This window comes from Malurus melanocephalus, unplaced genomic scaffold (assembly GCF_030028575.1).
Source record: "Malurus melanocephalus ecotype Western Australia unplaced genomic scaffold, MMel_1.1 scaffold_691, whole genome shotgun sequence".
Classification (NCBI taxonomy): domain Eukaryota; kingdom Metazoa; phylum Chordata; class Aves; order Passeriformes; family Maluridae; genus Malurus; species Malurus melanocephalus.
In genome coordinates, this window is record NW_026623923.1 from 152,322 (window position 1) to 169,961 (window position 17,640).

General features: G+C 66.3%; 5 protein-coding genes across 7 annotated transcripts in view; 3 read left to right on the plus strand and 2 right to left on the minus strand.

The window, feature by feature from the left end:
• The first annotated feature begins 6 nt into the window (after positions 1-6).
• Positions 7-5,365, plus strand: VPS9D1 (VPS9 domain containing 1). The gene is given in 16 exon segments (XM_057384207.1): positions 7-97; positions 571-643; positions 731-847; positions 850-1,057; positions 1,625-1,736; positions 1,874-1,936; positions 2,096-2,148; positions 2,228-2,315; positions 2,735-2,820; positions 2,904-3,364; positions 3,522-3,651; positions 3,721-3,914; positions 3,992-4,073; positions 4,150-4,254; positions 4,725-4,835; positions 5,315-5,365. Coding segments are annotated over 15 exon segments (1,899 nt in total). The 5' UTR covers positions 7-46; the 3' UTR covers positions 4,801-4,835; positions 5,315-5,365.
• Positions 5,316-6,797, plus strand: SPATA2L (spermatogenesis associated 2 like). Its single transcript, XM_057384183.1, has 2 exons — positions 5,316-5,517; positions 5,559-6,797. The coding sequence occupies exons 1-2, from the start codon at positions 5,316-5,318 to the stop codon at positions 6,536-6,538; spliced, it is 1,182 nt and encodes a 393-aa protein (XP_057240166.1). The 3' UTR covers positions 6,539-6,797.
• Positions 6,798-6,915: 118 nt separating this feature from the next.
• Positions 6,916-10,229, minus strand: CDK10 (cyclin dependent kinase 10). Of its 3 annotated transcripts, XM_057384212.1 has the most exons (13): positions 9,981-10,229; positions 9,799-9,871; positions 9,279-9,350; positions 9,084-9,186; positions 8,895-8,976; positions 8,516-8,583; positions 8,274-8,326; positions 8,106-8,175; positions 7,968-8,027; positions 7,756-7,879; positions 7,541-7,680; positions 7,388-7,440; positions 6,916-7,312 (listed from the first exon to the last, which is right to left on the minus strand). In XM_057384212.1, the coding sequence occupies exons 1-13, from the start codon at positions 10,212-10,214 to the stop codon at positions 7,215-7,217; spliced, it is 1,230 nt and encodes a 409-aa protein (XP_057240195.1). In that variant the 5' UTR covers positions 10,215-10,229; the 3' UTR covers positions 6,916-7,214. The 3 variants fall into 3 exon arrangements, with proteins under 3 accessions (XP_057240195.1, XP_057240194.1, XP_057240197.1); XM_057384211.1 differs by having other exon boundaries at positions 7,541-7,879; XM_057384214.1 differs by lacking the exon at positions 9,799-9,871 and having other exon boundaries at positions 9,981-10,039.
• Positions 10,230-10,346: 117 nt separating this feature from the next.
• On the plus strand, positions 10,347-12,913 carry CHMP1A (charged multivesicular body protein 1A). The gene is made up of 7 exons (XM_057384206.1): positions 10,347-10,454; positions 10,635-10,654; positions 11,104-11,181; positions 11,450-11,596; positions 11,816-11,944; positions 12,026-12,213; positions 12,854-12,913. Exons 1-7 carry the CDS (start codon positions 10,448-10,450, stop codon positions 12,873-12,875), a joined length of 591 nt encoding a protein of 196 aa, XP_057240189.1. The 5' UTR covers positions 10,347-10,447; the 3' UTR covers positions 12,876-12,913.
• A 2,170-nt stretch (positions 12,914-15,083) lies between these two features.
• DPEP1 (dipeptidase 1) overlaps positions 15,084-17,640 on the minus strand; it is a 4,491-nt gene continuing 1,934 nt past the window's right edge. Inside the window, exons 3-10 of the mRNA XM_057384203.1 lie at positions 17,456-17,629; positions 17,228-17,378; positions 17,067-17,136; positions 16,528-16,704; positions 16,337-16,421; positions 16,183-16,258; positions 15,916-16,051; positions 15,084-15,641 (exon numbers count right to left, since the gene is read on the minus strand). Of these exons, the coding sequence (XP_057240186.1) occupies positions 15,465-15,641; positions 15,916-16,051; positions 16,183-16,258; positions 16,337-16,421; positions 16,528-16,704; positions 17,067-17,136; positions 17,228-17,378; positions 17,456-17,629 (1,046 nt within the window). The 3' untranslated portion in view covers positions 15,084-15,464. The remainder of the gene's footprint in view (positions 15,642-15,915; positions 16,052-16,182; positions 16,259-16,336; positions 16,422-16,527; positions 16,705-17,066; positions 17,137-17,227; positions 17,379-17,455; positions 17,630-17,640) is intronic.

Consider the following 17,640-nt stretch of genomic DNA (forward strand, 5'->3'; position numbering starts at 1 on the left):
CGAGGGGCCCGCGCCGGGCCGGGGGGGCCGCGGGCTGCAGGGAGCCATGAGGGCGGCGAGCGGCGCCCTGGGCATGGACAGCGCCGGCCGGACAAGGGTGAGCGCGGGGACGGCGGGGAGGGACCCCCGGGCTCAGCCGCATCCCCGGGGCTGCACCCCCGGGCTCGACCCCCACCCCCGGGGCTCCATCCCCGGCTCCTCCCGTATCCCCGGGCCCCTTCGGCATCGCCGGGCTCTCCCCGCATCCTCCGCATCCATCCCCGGCCTCGCCCCCGCCCGCGGGGCTGCACCCCCGCTCCCATCGCGCATCCCGGGGCTCTCCCGCATGCCCGGAGTCACCCCGTGCTCCCGGGGCTGCATCCCCGGTGTGACCCAGCGCCCCCGGCCTCTCCCTGCCCCCCGCCGCCCGTTCGGACCCCGCATCCTCCCGAGGCCGTGGGGGTCCCCGGTGCGCCCCCTCTCACCCCCGGTGTGCCCCCGCTCACCCCCGGTGTGTCCCCGCTCACCCCCGGTGTGTCCCCGCTCACCCCTGGTGTGTCCCCGGTGTGTCCCCGCTCCCCCGTTCTGCAGGACGCCTACATGGAGTACCTGCGGAGCATCTCCCTGATCGCGCAGACCCTGCAGGAGGAGGCGGCGGGGACAGGTAGAGCATCACCCACCCCCGGCACCACCCGGCCCAGCCGGGGGGCGGTGGGAGCCCTGTGGCCACCCCAACATTCGCTCCCCACAGAGAGCAGCGAGGGGGTCACCCCTGACACCCCGAAGCTGCTGAAGCTGGCGGAGCAGTGCCTGGAGAGGGTCAAATCCATTGCAGCGGCGCTGGGTGAGTGTGGGGTTCCCATTTTGGGGAGCTGCTGGTGGGGCACAACCGACCTGTCCTGCCCCCTTTCCCAGGAAAAGCCCAGGTGAAACCGGCGGTGCAGGAGCGGGGTGGGACCCCTGTGCCGCCCCCCAGACACCGCCGGGTCTGCTCGGACGAGGGGGGGAAGCTCTCGCCCTTCCTGCCCCCGGAGATCTTCCAGAAACTGCAGATCACCGAGGCACAGAGCTCACGGAAGTACGGGGGTCTTGGATATGGGGACTGGGATATGGGGACTGGGATATGGGAGCTGGGATATGGGAGCTGGGATATGGGGGCTGGGATATGGGGACTGGGATATGGGGACTGGGATATAGGGACTGGGATATGGGGATTGGAATATGGGGGCTGGGATAAGGGAGCTGGGATATGGGGATTGGAATGTGGGAACTGGGATATGGGGACTGGGATATGGGGTCTGTGAAATGGGGACTGGGATATGGGGATTGGAATATGGGAGCTGGGATATGGGGATTGGAATATGGGAGCTGGGATATGGGGACTCGGACATAGGGCTGGGGCACAGAGTGGTGGTGCATAGGGAGCCGGTGTGGACTGGGACAAAGGGTTGGGACATGGGAGGCTCAGACATGGGGGTTGGGACATGGAGGGTTCAAACGTAGGGGTTTTGGGACACAGAGTCTGGCAAGAAGTGGGACACAAGGACTGCTGGTGGCCCCACGGCTGCCTGGGGGGCTGTGGGGTGGGATGGGGCCCTGGCACGTGTCCTGTGCCCTGCGGTGGGTGCTGAGGCTGCTCCTGCAGGGAGCTGACCCCGCTGGAGGAGGCGTCCCTGCAGAACCAGAAGCTGAAGGCGGCGTACGAGGCGCGGGTGGCGCGGCTGAACCCCAGCCAGGCCCTGCAGAAAACATCCCTGGCAAGTGGGGGCTGCGGAGGGGCTGGGGCTGGATGGAGCTGGCAGCCAGGCAGGGAGAGGGTCTGTGGGGAYCCCTGCTCCCCGATGRTGGCYGTGGGGTGTGGGTGGGTGTTCCCAAYGCTCCTCCTGCTCCGCAGACGCTCTCCCTGCAGCGGCAGATGATGGAGAACCTGGTGATCGCCAAGGCTCGGGAGGAGACTGTATCCTTCCCGATGGGATTGCTCCAGGAGCCTGTGCCCTGGGCTGGGTGTCACTGACCCTCCAAGGCATTTGGGATCCTGCCTGGGGGGATGGGGGAAGGCAAAGGGTGTAGGGTGAGTGTGGCTGTGGCTCTGGACCCTTAACTGTGCCCGGCCCAGCTGCAGCGCAAGATGGAGGAGCGGCGGCTGCGGCTGCAGGAGGCAGCCAACCGGTGAGTGGAGACGTGACCACAGGGCCCCTGGGCTGTGGGGACACCCAGCAGTGCCCTCACCAGCCCAGGGCGTCCCCAGGAGATTCTCCAACAGCGTGGCACTCACCCCCGAGGAGCAGGAACAACGAGCGCTCTACGCTGCCATCCTCGAGTATGAGCAGGACCATGTGAGTGTGTGCCCAGGGGCTGCTGGCAGGGCTGGGCTCTGCTGTGGGGTGAAGGCTGTGCCATGGGGCTGGACTCTGCCATGGGGTGGAGGCTGTGCCATGGGGTAGGAGGCTGTGCCGTGGGGTGGAGGCTGTGCCATGGGGTGGAGGCTGTGCCATGGGGTGAAGGCTGTGCTGTGGGGCAGGAAGCTGTGCCATGGGGTGGACTCTGTGCCGTGGGGTGGAGGCTGTGCCATGGGGTGGAGGCTGTGCCGTGGGGTGGAGGCTGTGCCATGGGGTGGAGGCTGTGCCGTGGGGTGGAGGCTGTGCCGTGGGGTGGAGGCTGTGCCATGAGGCTGGAGGCTGTGCCATGGGGTGGAAGCTGTGCCGTGGGGCAGGGCACTGCACCCTCCCCATGACCAACCCTGGACGCTCCCCAGGACTGGCCGAGGCAGTGGAAGGCGCAGCTGAAGCGGAGCCCAGCGGATCTCTCGGTGCTCTCAGGGCTCTTCTCCTGCCTCCTCAGGTACYGCTGGGGTGGGCACAGCCCTGCCAGAGCGCGGGGGCTGCCACCAGAGCCCCCTGCCCACGCTGTCCGTGTGCCCACAGCTGCCCCGAGCACCCCATCACKCAGCTGCTGCGGCGGCTGCAGTGTGCGGTGTACGCCCGGCTCTACCCCGCCGTCAGCCGCGGCCCCGCCGACGCCTCCCCCGCGTCCCCCTCGGGGCTCTCGTTCCTGTCGCTGGACGCGGGCGCTTCCTCGCTGCCCGCAGAGCCCGGGGGCCGCCGGCTCCGAGCGTCCCGCAGCCTGCACTGCATGTTCTCGGTGCCCGAGCACGGCCCGGCCGYGCTGCGCCACAGCCGCTCCAGCACCCCCCTCRMTGRCAGCGGCRCCCCRGGGCCCACGGAGACCCCCCARACCCCCCGGGAAAGCTCCTTCGAGGACCTGGAGCGGTTCCTGGCGTCCCCCGAGGGCTGGGCCCCTGCAGAGCCACCGACCGGCCCTGGGCAGGACATGACCCTGCCGGAGCTGCTGAAGAGCATCGTGAGGGACATCCACAACGCCATCGGTGAGGGATGGCCGTGGGAGCGGGGATGGACAGGGGGTAGATGGGGGCTGTCCATGGGCTCTCCTGCACCCTGTTTTGATCCGGGCACAGAATGGGCAGGACAGGGCGTCCCAGCCCGGGCAGGACTGGAGGTTCCATCGTGACTCGTCCTTCCCAGACCGGCTGCTGGCCCTGACTCTGCTGGCCTTYGAGGGGCTCGGCACTGCCGCGGGCAAGGACCAGTGCCTGGCCTGCCTGGAGGAAGCCTTCTTTCCCCCGCTCTGGGCCCCGCTCCTGGCGCTCTACAGGTACCGTGATCCGCTTTGGAGCCCCTCTGCCCCCTCCCTGGCACCCCTCCCTCACCTCAGTGCCCACAGGAGCGTGCAGCAGCCCCGTGAGGCAGCCCTGGCGCGCAGCATGGAGCGACACCGGCATGCCAGCCCCGCCGACATGGGGCTGGCCTCGCGCCTCTTCCCGCCCGCCCCCGGCCGCCCCGCGTACGCCTCGGCCGTGCAGGACCTGCGCCTCATCCCGCTGGAGACCTGTCCCCGCAGGAAGCTGGAGTGCATCGGTGAGGGGTGGCGGGGACGCGGGGCGGGGTCCAGGGGGGTGGCAGTGGTTCTAATGGCAGCCCTGTGTGTGCCACAGTGCGAGCCCTGCGCGGCATCTGCGAGTGTGCCGAGGAGTACTGCGGCACCCGGGACGCCCGGAGCGCTGCCACCGCTGCCATGTGAGTACAGGGACCATGGCGCACGGGGAGGGTGGGGCYGGTGTGGCACTGTGGCTGATGGTCCCTGTTGTCACAGCGGGGCAGATGACCTGCTGCCCATCCTGTCCTACGTGGTGCTGCAGACRGGGCTGCCCCAGCTGCTCTCCGAGTGTGCCGCCCTGGAGGAGTTCATCCATGAGGGGTATGTGCGGGAGTACCGGGCCATGCAGGCTGGGTTCAGGACACTGTCACCTTCCTGAGACAGGATTATCAGGGCAGGATATGGGCGGGAGCAATGGTTCCTGGAAGCATGGGGCTGTGGTGGTGTCCTGGGCATGGCAGTGTCACAGCTGTGACAGTGCAGTGACTGGCGTGGTGTCCCAACCATAACGGTGTCCCAGCTGTGGTGGTGTCCTGGCTGTGATGGCATGGTGGTGGCCGCAGGGATGTCCCAGCCGTGACATTGTGATGGCAGTGGCAGTGTCCTGGCTGTGATGGCACGGTGGTGGCCGCAGGGATGTCCCAGCCGTGACATTGTGGTGGCAGTGGCAGTGTCCTGGCCGTGATGGCATGGTGGCGATGACCATGGTGGTGTCCCAGCCATGATGSCGCGGTGGCGGTGTGGTGCCCGTGGTGGTGTCCCGTTGGTGACAGTGCGATGGGTGTGTTCAGGTACCTGATTGGGGAGGAGGGGTACTGCCTGACGTCCCTGCAGAGCGCCCTGTCCTACGTGGAGTCGCTGCAGTGAGGAGGGGGCGGCGAGGGACCCCCCACCCCGGGCAGGTGCTGACCCCGCCCGGTCCTCCCGGCCCGCAGGGGGCGCTGTCGCGGGGGGGGCGGAGCGGCGGGCGGCACGTGCGTTCGGCCCGGTGGGCGCGGAGGGGAACGGGAAGAGAGCGGGAGCGAACGGGGCGGCAGGTGGGGAACGGACCGGGACCGGGACCGAGACAGGGACCGGGGGGATCTGGATCGAGGAGGGACAACCCCGGGGGACGGGGCGAACCGCGGCTGAGGAGGGGGAACCGGGATCGGGGCGGAACCGGGGTCGGGGAGGAACACCGGGAGGCYTCCGGGGGGGCCGGGACGGAGGGAACCGCGGCCGAGGGGTGACACTGGGGACACCTGGACCAGGGAGGTGCTGGCGCTGAGACTTTGGAGGGGACACCCAAAGGGATGCAAGGGTTGGAGGTGTCGGGGGTGCCGGGATGGGGAGGGTGTCATGGTCCCTGCACCGGGGTGGGGTCTCACGCTGCTGTCCCCAGGATGTGTGCAGGCTCGGCGCTGCGGCAGGAGCACCGGCACGAATACGGGCAGCAGCTCCGGCAGGAATTCCACCAGSAGTACCGCCGCTCGCTGGAGCGGGGTTTTGGCTCCACCGGGACCTGCCCCGACCCCGCCGTGGCGGAGCGGCTCCGGCAGCGGCTGCAGCAGGAGCCAGCGCTGCTGGGAGCCCTGCAGGAGGATGGCCCGGCACTGCTGGCCCGGGGGCTGCGGGACCACCCTGAGCCYGGGCTGGCGCTGCGGGGCCTGGCCGCTGCTTTCCGGCTGCTGGAGCTGGCGGCCGTCAACCTCTACCTCTTCCCGTGGCGCCGGGAGTTCAGAACCATCCAGGTGAGGCCCTGAGGTGGCACAGGGATGCTGTGGGGGTACCCAGACACCTCCAGCCRTGCCTCCCGCTCTCCTTACAGACCTTCTCCGGTGCCTACGTGCACCTGCTGCGCCCGGCGCTCCCCGAAGCCGACCTGCTGCGGAGTTTGGGCCGACTGGGCTACGAGCAGCAGGACCAGCATCGCCTGACTGTGGCCCGGCCACCTCCAGGGCCCGCGCTGATCGCCGCCGCTGTCGGGTTCCTCGCCTGCCGGCTGGAGTGTGAGATCCTGCAGCTGCAGCCGTGCCGGCCCCACGCCCAGGAGCTGCTGGAGGTGCGGCATCGGGCCAGGGATGGCGAGAGTGGCCTGGAGATGCTKCAGGACCSGGGGAYGCAGTGCAGGGCCACTGCTGACAGYRGTGACAGCGTCGATCTCTACCGGGAGATACCRGACAGCCCCGAGGACACGGGGGGTGAGGACACAGCCCCCCCAGCACTGAGGGACCTTCAGGATGTGCCCACGAGGAGCTGGGGACACTGTGAGGGCRCTTTTGGGCCGGAGCCTGTGGGCAGTGCTGACCTGGACACCTCCTCTCACCTCTTCCCAAAGCAGGAGCTGGTRGGGGCTGGCAGAAGCCCCCAGGTGCCCCAGGATTCCTCTCAGGACACCCCAGAGCTGCCCTGCTACCAGCTGCACTCGTGCCTGTGCCAGGGCATGCTGCCCTCRTACTGCTGCAGCACCTGCAGGCAGCTGCACTCCGGGGGCTGTGCCGTGGGCCGTGCCTGCCGCAGCCGCCACCGCGGCCAGGAGCTGCGTGGGGAGCGACAGCAGCGCCTGTGGCTGCAGCGCACCGAGCTGGACATGCTGCTGGCTGAGGGCTCTGCACCCCGCTCCTGACAGGGCTGGGCACAGCCACGGCTTGGCACAAGGACACTGGACTCATCAGCACCCTGCATGGCAGTGCCTGGGCTGCGTTCCGGGAGGATGGGCACTGCTCCAGCCCTGACACTCCTGCTGTAAATTATTCTGTGCATCAGTAAAGTAGCTGTCTCAGCAGGGCCTGTCCTATCCTGGTGGGAGGGAGCAGGACCCCTGCTCAGGGGCAGGGCCTGCGGTGAAATGTGCCTCCCATGAGAGTGGCACCGGATACATTGAAGGAGGGGAAGAACTTGGGGTGTTGCAGARGTATCTTTGTCCCCAGGGAGGAATATGACATAGCCAAGCTTCCCCCAACCCTGTTGGCCCTAAAGGATGAGCTCAATCCCACTGTTGCAACTGCCAGATGCTTTTATTCATGGCAAAATCGGGGTTTCCCCTCACAGACAGCACAAGCCAGGACCCCCATGGGACAGGACTGACCCTGCCGAGCCTGGGCCTCCCCAGGCCCCATCTCTCCTCTCTTCTGGCCCCAGGGCCGTGCTCACCCAGCCCCAGCCTAGAGCCTGCCCCGTGCTGCACGGGGAGGTGGATTCAGAGGCTGTCCCGGGACTGGATGGAGCCCACGGCGCTGGGACTGTTGGGCCGAGAGAATCCACCTCGGCCAGGACGCATCGTGCCGGGTCCCGTGGCCAGCTCAGGGCTTGCTGCGCTTGGCCTGGCTCTCCAGCCCTGCACCGGCCGCCCGCTTGTTCCGGTGGTGTGGGAAGGTGGGCATGAGCTCKGGCTCACAGGCTGTGGGGGACAGAGGGGTCAGCAGGGCCCAAAGCCTCCCCAGTCCTGCCCTGCCCCAGGATATGGGGTACTTACGCAAGGGCTTCTCCTTGAAGTAGGAACTCTCCAGACAGTCCTTGGCCGTAGCCCTGTGGGGACAACAGCACRTGGCAGGAACCACCCCTGCCTGGGGCACAGTGTGGGGCAGTTTCCCTGCYGTGCCCACCCCGCAGTGCACCTGGCTCGTACCTTTTCTTGGGATCATACATGAAGAGGAAGTTGAGCAGTCGCAGCCCGGCCTCTGAGAGCCAGGGGAACCTGTGCTTCAGGTTGTTGTAGGGYTGTTTGCGCAGGGTGTACTGCGTGGCCAGGGGCAGCTTGGAGAACCCCTGGGGGGAACAGAACGTGAGGAGGGGCCAGGGGAACAGCCAGGGACTAACGGGTAAATGGGTGGGAGCTCTCACCGGCCAGATGTTCTCGTTGGGAGTCCCCAGCAGCTGAACAATGAGGTCGATCTGGTGGATCTCAGAGGTGCCYGGCAGCAGTGGTTTGTGTGCCAGCAGCTCGGCCAGGATACAGCCAGCAGCCCTGCAGAGCACAGGAAGAGCCTCCCCAGTGATGCCCTGCAGTTTGCAGCCCTCCAGCCCCCCTCGGGCARCCTCAGCCCCGCACTCACCACATGTCAATGCTGGTGCTCTGCGTTGTCATCCCCAGCAGCAGCTCCGGTGCCCGGTACCTGTGAAAGGACACTCAGTGGCAGAGCCAGCACGAGCCCATCCTGCTGGGAGGGCCTGCCCCAGCACCAGCCACTCACCACAGAGTCACCACTTTTGGGGTCATGGGCTTGGGGGGCATCCCATAGGTGCGTGCCAGGCCGAAATCAGCTGCAGGAGAGAGTCACRGTCAGGAGGGGCCCAGCTCTGAGCTCTGGTCACAGCACAGGGTGGCTGGAGCCTGGCACAGAGCAGGTGCCAGGACTCACCTATCTTCACACAGCCTTTGTCAGTCATCAGCAGGTTGGAGACCTTCAGGTCCCTGTGGGAAAGGAGCAGCTGGACGTGAGTGACCACAGGGAGAAGCCAATCCCATCATTCCACAGCCTTCCTGTCCTGTCAGTGCTCACACGCAGCTGAGCCCCAAATCCCCACCCAGAGATGCTCCTGGGACACAGGAGATTTCCACAGACACCCCCTTGTTCCCCCAGCACCATCCAGCCACTCCCACCTGTGGATGATGTAGTTCTCRTGGAGGTACTGCAGACCCTTGAGCACCTGCAGGATGATGCACTTGACCTGGGGACAGAGGATGGGATCTGTGACCTCTGCAGGACCCTGCAAATCCCTGGAGGCCAAACCCACAGGGGTGTCCTGCAGTCCCTCCATCCCTGTGCCCTCCCAGCTCTCTCCCTGACAATTTGCTCCTGCCCCAAACCCAGCCTGGAAATTCGCTGGAGGGTTCAGAGAGTCAGCAAAGCCCAGGCTCCATCAGAATACCAGCAATCCCCCAGCTCAAGATCTGAGAGCCCCTCACAGCACCCATGTTTTGGTAGGAATAGCAGCACCCTCTCAGGGGTTCTGGACCCAAATCCTGCCCCACCCCATACCTGAGCCTCTGAGAAGGGYGTCTGCATGTTCTCCAGGAGACTGGCCAGATCCTGCTCACAGTATCCCATCACCAGGAAAATACTGTTGGAGATGAGACATAGTCAGAGCCTCCCCCAGGACAGGTTTGCCTGCTCAGGGCTCCAAGTAAGGTCGGGAAGGCAGAGGGAGGACAGAGAGGGGACTCTTACCTCTCCAGGTGGTTCCCCACAACCACCTCTTTCAGCTCCACAATGTTGGGGTGCTGCAGCTGCAGGAGCAGGGTGATTTCCCGCAGGCTGCTGATGGGCATTCCTGGGGGAGGRAGGTACAGCAGTGCTGCAGGAACAGCTCAGAGCCGGGCCAGGGCTGGGGCAGCTGCTGTTCCCCCATCCCTCCTGCATTACCATCYTTCTCGTTGTCCATCCGCACTTTCTTCAGCGCCACTGTCTCATCTGTCAGCGTGTCCCGGGCACGGTCTGTGGGCAGCACAAGCCACGTTACCACCAGGACACACCAGGGTTTGTCCAGACCCTGCCTGAGCCTCTCCAGCCCAACCACGGGGGTGGAACTGAGTGAGCTTAAGGTCCCGCCCGACACAAACCATGCTGGGATTCTACAGGGGGGAACGGCTTCCCACTGCCAGAGGGCAGGGTTAGATGGGATTTTGGGAAGGAATTCTTGGCTGTGAGGGTGGACCTGTGAGGGCCCTGGCACAGGGTGCCCAGAGCAACTGTGGCTGCTCCTGAATTCCTGGAAGTGTCCAAGACCAAGTTGGACGGGGCTTGGAACAGCGTGGGACAGTGGAAAGTGTCCCTGCACATGGCAGGGGGTGGAWCAATATTAACTTTGAGGTCTCTTCCCGGTCCCGCATGGCCGCAGCGCMCCGGGAGCCGCTCCCAGCCGGGGAGCACTGCCCGCACTCACACACGATGCCGTACGTGCCCTCTCCGATCCGATTCAGCTTCTCAAACTCCTTCACGCTGCGGCACCGKCCCAGCTGAAACCAAAGAGCCGCGTCCAGGCGGTGCCGATTCCAGGGCCCCTCACCGAGCAGCCCCCGCCGGCCCCAAATCCCCCTCACACCGCCGGGGACCCGCTGCACTCACCCGCTCGGCTGCCGGCACCTCGAAGAAGCCGTCGCCTCGCAAGCGCCGCAGCCGCAGGGGCTCCAGCTCTGGTTCGGCGGGTGCCGGTGCCGATGCCGGTGCCGATCCCGGTGCCGATGCCGATCCCGGTGCCCCCTCAGCCGCTCCCGCCTCAGCCGATGCCATGGCCGCCACAGCGGATCCCGCCCTGCACACGCGCACTCTTATCCGCCCGCAGGCTCCGCCCACACGCATTAACCCCCTAGCAACGGTTGCTAGGGACGGACCAATAGCGATCCCGTTCTGGTACAGCCCCGCCTCCGATTGGTTCCGTACCCCTTGTGGCCCCGCCCCCTCCCGTCCGACCACCCCCGAGGTCTCCCCGCCGATCGCGGCGTCGCTCTCGCGAGACTCAGCGCGCGCACCCCGGAAGCGGCGGCGGCGGGACCCGGAAGCGGCGGCAGAACCCGGAAGCGGCGGCGGGCAGGATGGACGGTACCGGGGGTTGGGCGCTACCGGGACCTCCCGCTGGGGCTGGGGCGGCTCCCGAGGGGCGGGGCTGGGGGGATCGCAGCCGGGACCGGTGGCCGGGACGCGTGGGCGGGGTCCCCGGTTTCCTAGTCCCGGTCTCCGGTGCCGATCGTGTCGCTGAGATTTGCTCTCCTTCCTTTCCAGACACGCTCTTCCAGCTGAAGGTGAGGGCAGCGGAGGCTCTTCCCCCTCCTCTCCGTATCGTTTCGGCCGTCCCGGGATTGTTCCGGGCTGGTTCCACCCGCTTGCTCGGCCTCACCGGGGCTCTTTCGGCGGGACCGGCACGGGAGCGGGCCCCGGCCTGCGGGGGYGATCGGGGCTGCCGCGGGCACAGGGTCGGGCTGCCGGGGCCGGTGGGATGTGGCGGGGGTGGGACAGGTGGGCACAAAGAGAAATGGCTTCTCACTGCCAGAGGGCGGCGTGAGATGGGAGAGATTGGGGAAGAATCCTCTGTGAGGGTGGGGAGCCCTGGCACGGGGTGTTCGAGAAGCTGTGGGTGCCCCTGCATCCCTGGCAGTGCCCAAGGCCAGGTTGGACGGTGATTGAAGCAGCCTGGGGACAGTGGGAGGTGTCCCTGACTCTGTCCTGGTGCTACCCCTGCTCTTCTCCGCAGTTCACAGCGAAGCAGCTGGAAAAGCTCTCCAAGAAAGCCGAGAAGGACTCCAAGGCTGAGCAAGCCAAAGTCAAAAAGGTGCGTGGGGGCACCTCCTGCTGTGCTCAGGAACTCCCYTCCCCTGCCCTGTGGGAGCAGGAAAGGGGCAGATCCCCTCCCCACCCTCCACTCCTCGATCCACCAGGGGGGTGTGGCGAATCCGCTGACACAAACACGGTTTAATTCCTGCTCTGGGGCACTCCCAGCTGTGGGCTCACGGCAGAGATGTTTCCTGCTGAGGAACCATGCAGCAGGAGCTGGTTTGAGCCCGGGGTGGCTCTCTGAGCGTGGATTCCCCGTGTCCCAGGCCCTGCAGCAGAAGAACGTGGAATGTGCCCGGGTTTATGCCGAGAATGCCATCCGCAAGAAGAACGAGGGGCTCAACTGGCTGAGGATGGCRTCACGGGTGGATGCTGTGGCCTCCAAGGTGCAGACAGCCGTCACCATGAAGGGGGTAAGAGCCTYTKGGGGGATCTGAGAGCTCCCTCCCCRCATGGAGCTTCCCCTCTTGCTGCCTCCATCCTYCACAGGCTCCCCTGTCCCCCAAAATGACCCCACCAAGGTTCCTGGTGGTCTCAGATGGGTTCATCCGATCCATGATGGCCTCACAGTGGGGCTCAGATTCATCCATGACCCTCAGAGCATCCCTGAATCTTGCAATCTCCTCTTGCAGGTGACGAAAAACATGGCACAGGTGACCAAGGCCCTGGATAAAGCCCTGAACTCCATGGACCTGCAGAAGGTGTCAGCAGTGATGGATAAATTCGAGCAGCAAGTGCAGAATTTGGATGTTCACACGTCGGTGAGTGCCTGGCAGGAGAGGGAKGGGGAGCTCTGCTGGGTGTCTGTGCTGGGCAGGGTGACAGGGCTGTGTCTGTCCCAGGTCATGGAGGACTCCATGAGCTCGGCCACCACGCTGAGCACGCCGCAGGAGCAGGTGGACAGCCTGATYGTGCAGATTGCTGAGGAGAACGGGYTGGAGATCATGGACCAGCTCAGCCAGCTCCCCGAGGGCGCCTCGGCCGTGGGGGAGAGCTCAGTCCGCTCCCAGGAGGACCAGCTGTCCCGGAGGTTGGTGTTCTCCAAATCCCTGGATGCTCCAGAGCTTCCCAGGATCCCTCTCTGGCATGAAGGGAAAGAGCTGCCCCTTCCTTGGGGGCTCAGGGGGATGAGCTCATCTGTTTGGGCAAGTGCCCAAGGCTGTGGGGCCACTTTGGGGCTGGGGAGGGGGTGGGTTTGGTACTGGGCAGGGGCAGGATGGGCCCTCAGTGCCACTCTGGTCCTTGTGCAGCTGCTGGGGTGCACAAGGAGGTGCCCCAAGCACAGCCAGGGGTACCTGGAGCTGCCCCAAGCACAGCCAGGGGTGCCTGGAGCTGCCCCACGAGGAGCTGCCCTGCTCCCATGCTGCCACCCTGGGTCCATCTGGGGACAGCCCCGAGGCTGTGGCATGGGGACAGCCTGGGACAGGGACCAGGAGTAGGGATGGCCCAGAGAGAGGGACCAGAACAGCCCAGGGACAGGGACCACAAGAAAAAGAGGAGCTGGGAAACCGTTCTGTGTGACACCTCACCTGCCACAGTGATTTCACTGTCAGCTGCCAGGGCTGTGGCTCCGGGGCAGGATTTAGGGAAGGCTCCCTGGCTGCAGCTGCAGCTGAGCTGTGCCTGTTCCTGCAGCTCTGACCTCACTGTTGCCCTGCTCTCCCCTCCAGGCTGGCTGCCCTGCGGAACTGAGCTCTCCCGTGGACGGCGCCGGTGGAGCAGCCGTGGGTTGGGATCCCCTCCCGCAGCCCCAGCTCTCCCTCTCCACTGCAGCACATCCCCAGCCCCCCAAAACCTCGGGACTCTTGTCTGGGGGGACAGCTCCTCCCCGAGCAGGCGGCAATCCCTGCAGGAACGCGGCTCCTCTCTGCCCGAGGAACGCTTTGCTGGATTGTGGGGGCGTCATTTGGGGGTGCTGCTGCTGCTGGCGCCGGGCAGAGCCCCCCATCCCGCTGCTGTGGAACACTAAGGGGATTTTCCTGCTCTCGGGATGCTGCTCCCCACCTCCTGTGTTGTTCCCCGCCCCTGCCCGGGGCTGTGCTGGGGGYTGAGTTCCTCGGGAGCTGTTTGGGAGGAGCAGGAGAACTCTCGCGGTTCCCAGGCTCCGGCAGCGCTGCGGGAAGGTCGGTGCCTTGCAGGAAGGGGCGGTGACACGGGGGTGTCCCTTCCCTCGCTGTCACTGTCACTGTGCCCTCGGCTGCTCCGTGTCCCTCCCCCCAGCCCCGTACCACGAAGTGCCCTTCGGAACGCCCCTGCCCAGCCCTGTGCGTGTCAATCCCCGCATCCCCCGGGCACTGCCAGCTGGAAATGGTTATCCCGGCCCAGTTTGGACCGGTGAGGAGCCGTGTCCAGCGCTGGAAGCGGATTGCAGCGGCTSTGGTGGCTGCGGACACGTCCCCAAATGTCCCCCTGCCGGGTGGGTGTGACAGGGAATGCAAAACCATCCCGGGAGCAGCTCCGTGTCCATCCCTGCGCCTCATCCCTGGATATCCTCGGTCCCCTCGCTGCTGGCACCGCGCTGGGGGCGGGGGCTGCTCCCCGTGTCCCCTCTCGCTGCTCGTCCCTTGTCACCTTCCCCCGGAGCTGGAGGTGTTTTTGCCTCTCCTGCACAATCCCCGACCCCACGGAGCTGCCGGGTTGCTGGAAGCTCTTCAGGAAGGAAGCGGTTTCCTCTGGGTCTCCAGGAGGAACTGTAACCTCTGGGGGATATCACGGGGGGCGCCTCCCCGGCACAAACACTTCCCGCCGCGTTGATTATTTTTCCCGAGTTCAGTGGCCTTGGAGCGCGTGGCTGGTGACACGGAGCCTTCTTCCCCGCCGAGGAGGAGGAGGAGGAGGAGGAGGAGGAGGCTTTGGTCTCCAGCAGAGCCCTGGATCCTGTGCCACCTCCCGACGGGCCGGGCAGGAAGCTGGGGGACCCTGGAGATTTGTGCCTGGCTCCTGTCCCCCTGCACGGTGTCCCCGTGGGACTGGGGGCTCCAGACCCGCCCCCCGGCCCTCTCCCCGGGCTGCGTCTCTGTGGTTTCATTGGTGGTTTTTTTTTTAAAGCTCGTCTTATTTGCCTTCTTTTTCCCCGAACCGTGTCCATCCCCTTGTGTGAGTTTAAATAAACAATCTCTGAACACCCCAGTGTGTGTTGGGGGTGTGGATGGAGAGTCTCTGCTCCCCGTTGTCTCAGCGTGTCCCCTGCCCTGGGACAGGAGAGGAGGAGGAGGAAGGGGCTGCTCCTGTTCYCGCAGGCTCTGCGGGCTCGGGGGGACCGGAGGGCGAGGACACCCCCGGCAAGGACCCGTCCCTCGCGAGTGGCCGAAMCGGGGACAGCAGAGGGAGCAGGGGCTCGGAGCAGCTGGAACCCGGCTCCCTTCCCGGCTGGGGCTGGGTCAGCCCCGCTCCCTTCCCCGCTCCCCAGCCCTCGTGGGGACAAACTGAGCCCCCCGAGGGGAGAGCCCGGGTTTGTCACCGCGCCGAGGTGGCACTGCCATCAGCAGCTGCCCACAGCAGCCCCACTGCCGGGGACGGGGCTGCAGGGAGGAGGGAGCAGCCGTCCCTGTTTCCGTTCCTTCCCCGTCCCCATTCCTTCCCGGTCCCCATTCCTTCCCGGTCCCCATTCCTTCTCCGTCCCCATTCCTTCCCTGTCCCCGTCCCTTCCCCGCTCCCCTTTCCTTCCCCTCTCCCCGTTCCTTCCCCGTCCCCACCCCTTCTCCGTCCCCATCCCTTCCCTGCTCCCATCCCATCCCTGTCCCCGTCCCCGGCTGGCAGCCGAACCCCGCGCCTCAGCCAAATCCCAAAAGCCACAGGAAGATGGCTCCCCTTCTCCTGCCTGTTCTCCCGCCTCCGCTCCGAAGACAGGCTGTTCCTAATGTGAGAGGAAATTGCTAAGGAGATAATTAAATAGCCAATTAATTAGCTAATGATTAATGGAAGCATCCTGCGGAGGCAGCGCTGCAGCCGCCCTGGCCAGGTGTTGCCAGGATGTGTCACTCCCGGCGCGGTGACAGCTCCCCGGTGTCGCGGGGTGGGACCCCGCTGCTCCGCCGCGCCGGTGACACGCGGGGGTGGCCGGTGACACGCGGGGGTGGCCGGTGACACGCCGGGGTGGCCGGTGACACGCCGGGGTGGCCCAGCATGTCCCGCTGGAGGCTGGGGCGGGGGTCCCGCAGGGTCCCACACGGACACTCGCTGCCGGCGCTGCTCGAGCCGCGGTTTTATTTTGCCGGCAGATTCGGCAGGAAGGGGCGCAGGATGGAGCGGGGCCCGGCAGCCCCGAGCACGGTCCGGGGGCTAGGAGAGCAGGGCGAGGAGCGGGGCGAGCGCCAGGGCCAGGGCCAGCGCTGCCGGCAGGGGCCGGGCACTGCCCGCACCGTTGGGGTACCCATAGCTGGTCCGGCACGACCCCTCCAGCTCCTCAAAGGCGATGGGGGTCTCRTGGGCAGCTGTGCCCTGCAGGGTCCTCTTCACCTGCCGGGGGGACAGGGTGGGCTCTGTGAGGGGCAGTGCCCGTCCCCACCAAGCACATGCCACCCCACATTTCCCTGTGACACCCCACACCATGTCCCGGTGCCCCCTGTGCCACCCCCAAACATTCCCGTGTCTGCTGCCCCACGTGTGCCCCTGCCCTGTCCTGCTGCCCCACACGACCCCACTCCTATTGCTCCCAGTGCCACCGGTGTCCCCATGGCCCAAGTGTCCCCTGGCCCCGTACAGCCCCGTGCCCTCCCCATGCCTCACTCACCTCCTCCACTTTGCTGAAGACCCGCAGCAGGTTCTCAGCCAGGGCCCCCCTCACCTCCTCCTCCGTCCATTTCCTCGCCAGCAGCTCGGCCACCAGTGCAGGATACTTGGAGACGTCCTCCAGKCCAGTGGGGAGCCTGTGCCACCCCACAGCTCACACTGGGCCACCCCAGCACCTCCCAGCTGCCCGCACAGGGCACAGGGGAGACCCCCCACCCTTCAGGAAGTCCCCGTGGTGGGGACACGCTGCCCCATCCCTTCTCTTTACCCTGAGACCCCATCGTAGTCCCCGCCGAAGCCAACAGCCTGGGCACCGGCCACCTTCTTCACGTGGTCCATGTGGTCTGTGGGTGTGGGGGTGTGGGGTGAGCAGGGCAGGGGGGGTTCTGTGCCACCCCCAACCCACCCGGGCCCCTCCTCACCCGCGACATCGCTCAGCGTGGCCGTGTCCCCGCAGGTCACATAGGCGTTGTAGAAGTTGACCATCACCAGGCTTTCCGTGGAGGCCTTGGGAGGGGACAGCCCTGAGCCCGCAGCACCCCCAGCACCCCCCAGAAACCCCCAGAACCCCCCAGACCCCCCCGAACCCCCACGGGCCGTGCCCCGCACTCACCACCAGCCGCAGCACATCGTCGGGCACGTTGCGGCGGTGCGGGCAGATGCTGTAGGCAGACGAGTGGCTGAAGATGACAGGGGCTTTGGAGATGTTCAGCACCATCTTCATGGTGTCCACCGAGACGTGGGCCAGGTCCACRATCATGCCCAGGCGGTTCATCTCCCACACCACCGTCTGCAGGGGCAGGGGACAGCGGGGTTTGGGGGGCTGAGGGGTGGCCAGGAGGGTCCTTGGAGGGCTCCTGGGGATGTCTGAGCTGATGGGTGGGACAGACAGGGGGATGGATGGATGGATGGATGGATGGATGGATGGATGGATGGATGGATGGATGGATGGATGGATGGATGGATGGATGGATGGACAGGGATGGATGGGTGGATGGATGGGTGGATGGATGGATGGATGGATCAGGGATAGATGATGGATGGACAGACGGAACACTGCCCCAAATCACCCAGCATGGAGCCAGTGGGTGCCAGTGCCACATTCCTCCAATGCCACCGCTCCTGGACACCGCTGCCAATGCTGTTCCTCACCTTCCCAAATGCTGAGAGGCCGTGGTGCACAGGTTTTTCATCCTCGGTGTCCACCAGCCAGTTGTCAGCCCTGCAGAGAAGGGAGAGCATCAGAGTGTCCCCACCTCTGACCGCACCCCCCGTGCCAGCCCTGCACCCTCCATCTGTCCCCGGGGTGCTACCAGGGGGTGTTGCAGCTGTGGGTGAGGGTCATGTAGCGGGCTCCCAGGCGGTACAGGGTGCGCAGGACGCCCAGGCTGCTGTCGATGGAGTGGCCGCCCTCCACCCCGATGAGGCTGGCCACCTTCCCGCTCTGGAACGCCTGCCGGACACCTGCGGGAGGGAGGGGTCAGCTGGGGTGGGCACAGCCCATCAGCACCCCCGTGGCACCCGTCCCCACGGCCGCTCACCGGCGCTGTCGGTGACACAGGCGAAGGTTTCGGGGTACAGGTCACACATGCGCTGCACCACGTCCATCTGCTCCAGSGTGCGCCTCACCGCGTCCCTGTCCTGCGTCTCGCAGGGCACGTACACGGACCAGAACTGCCACGGGCACTCGGTCAGCACGGCAGCACGGCCACTACCTGCCCTGCTG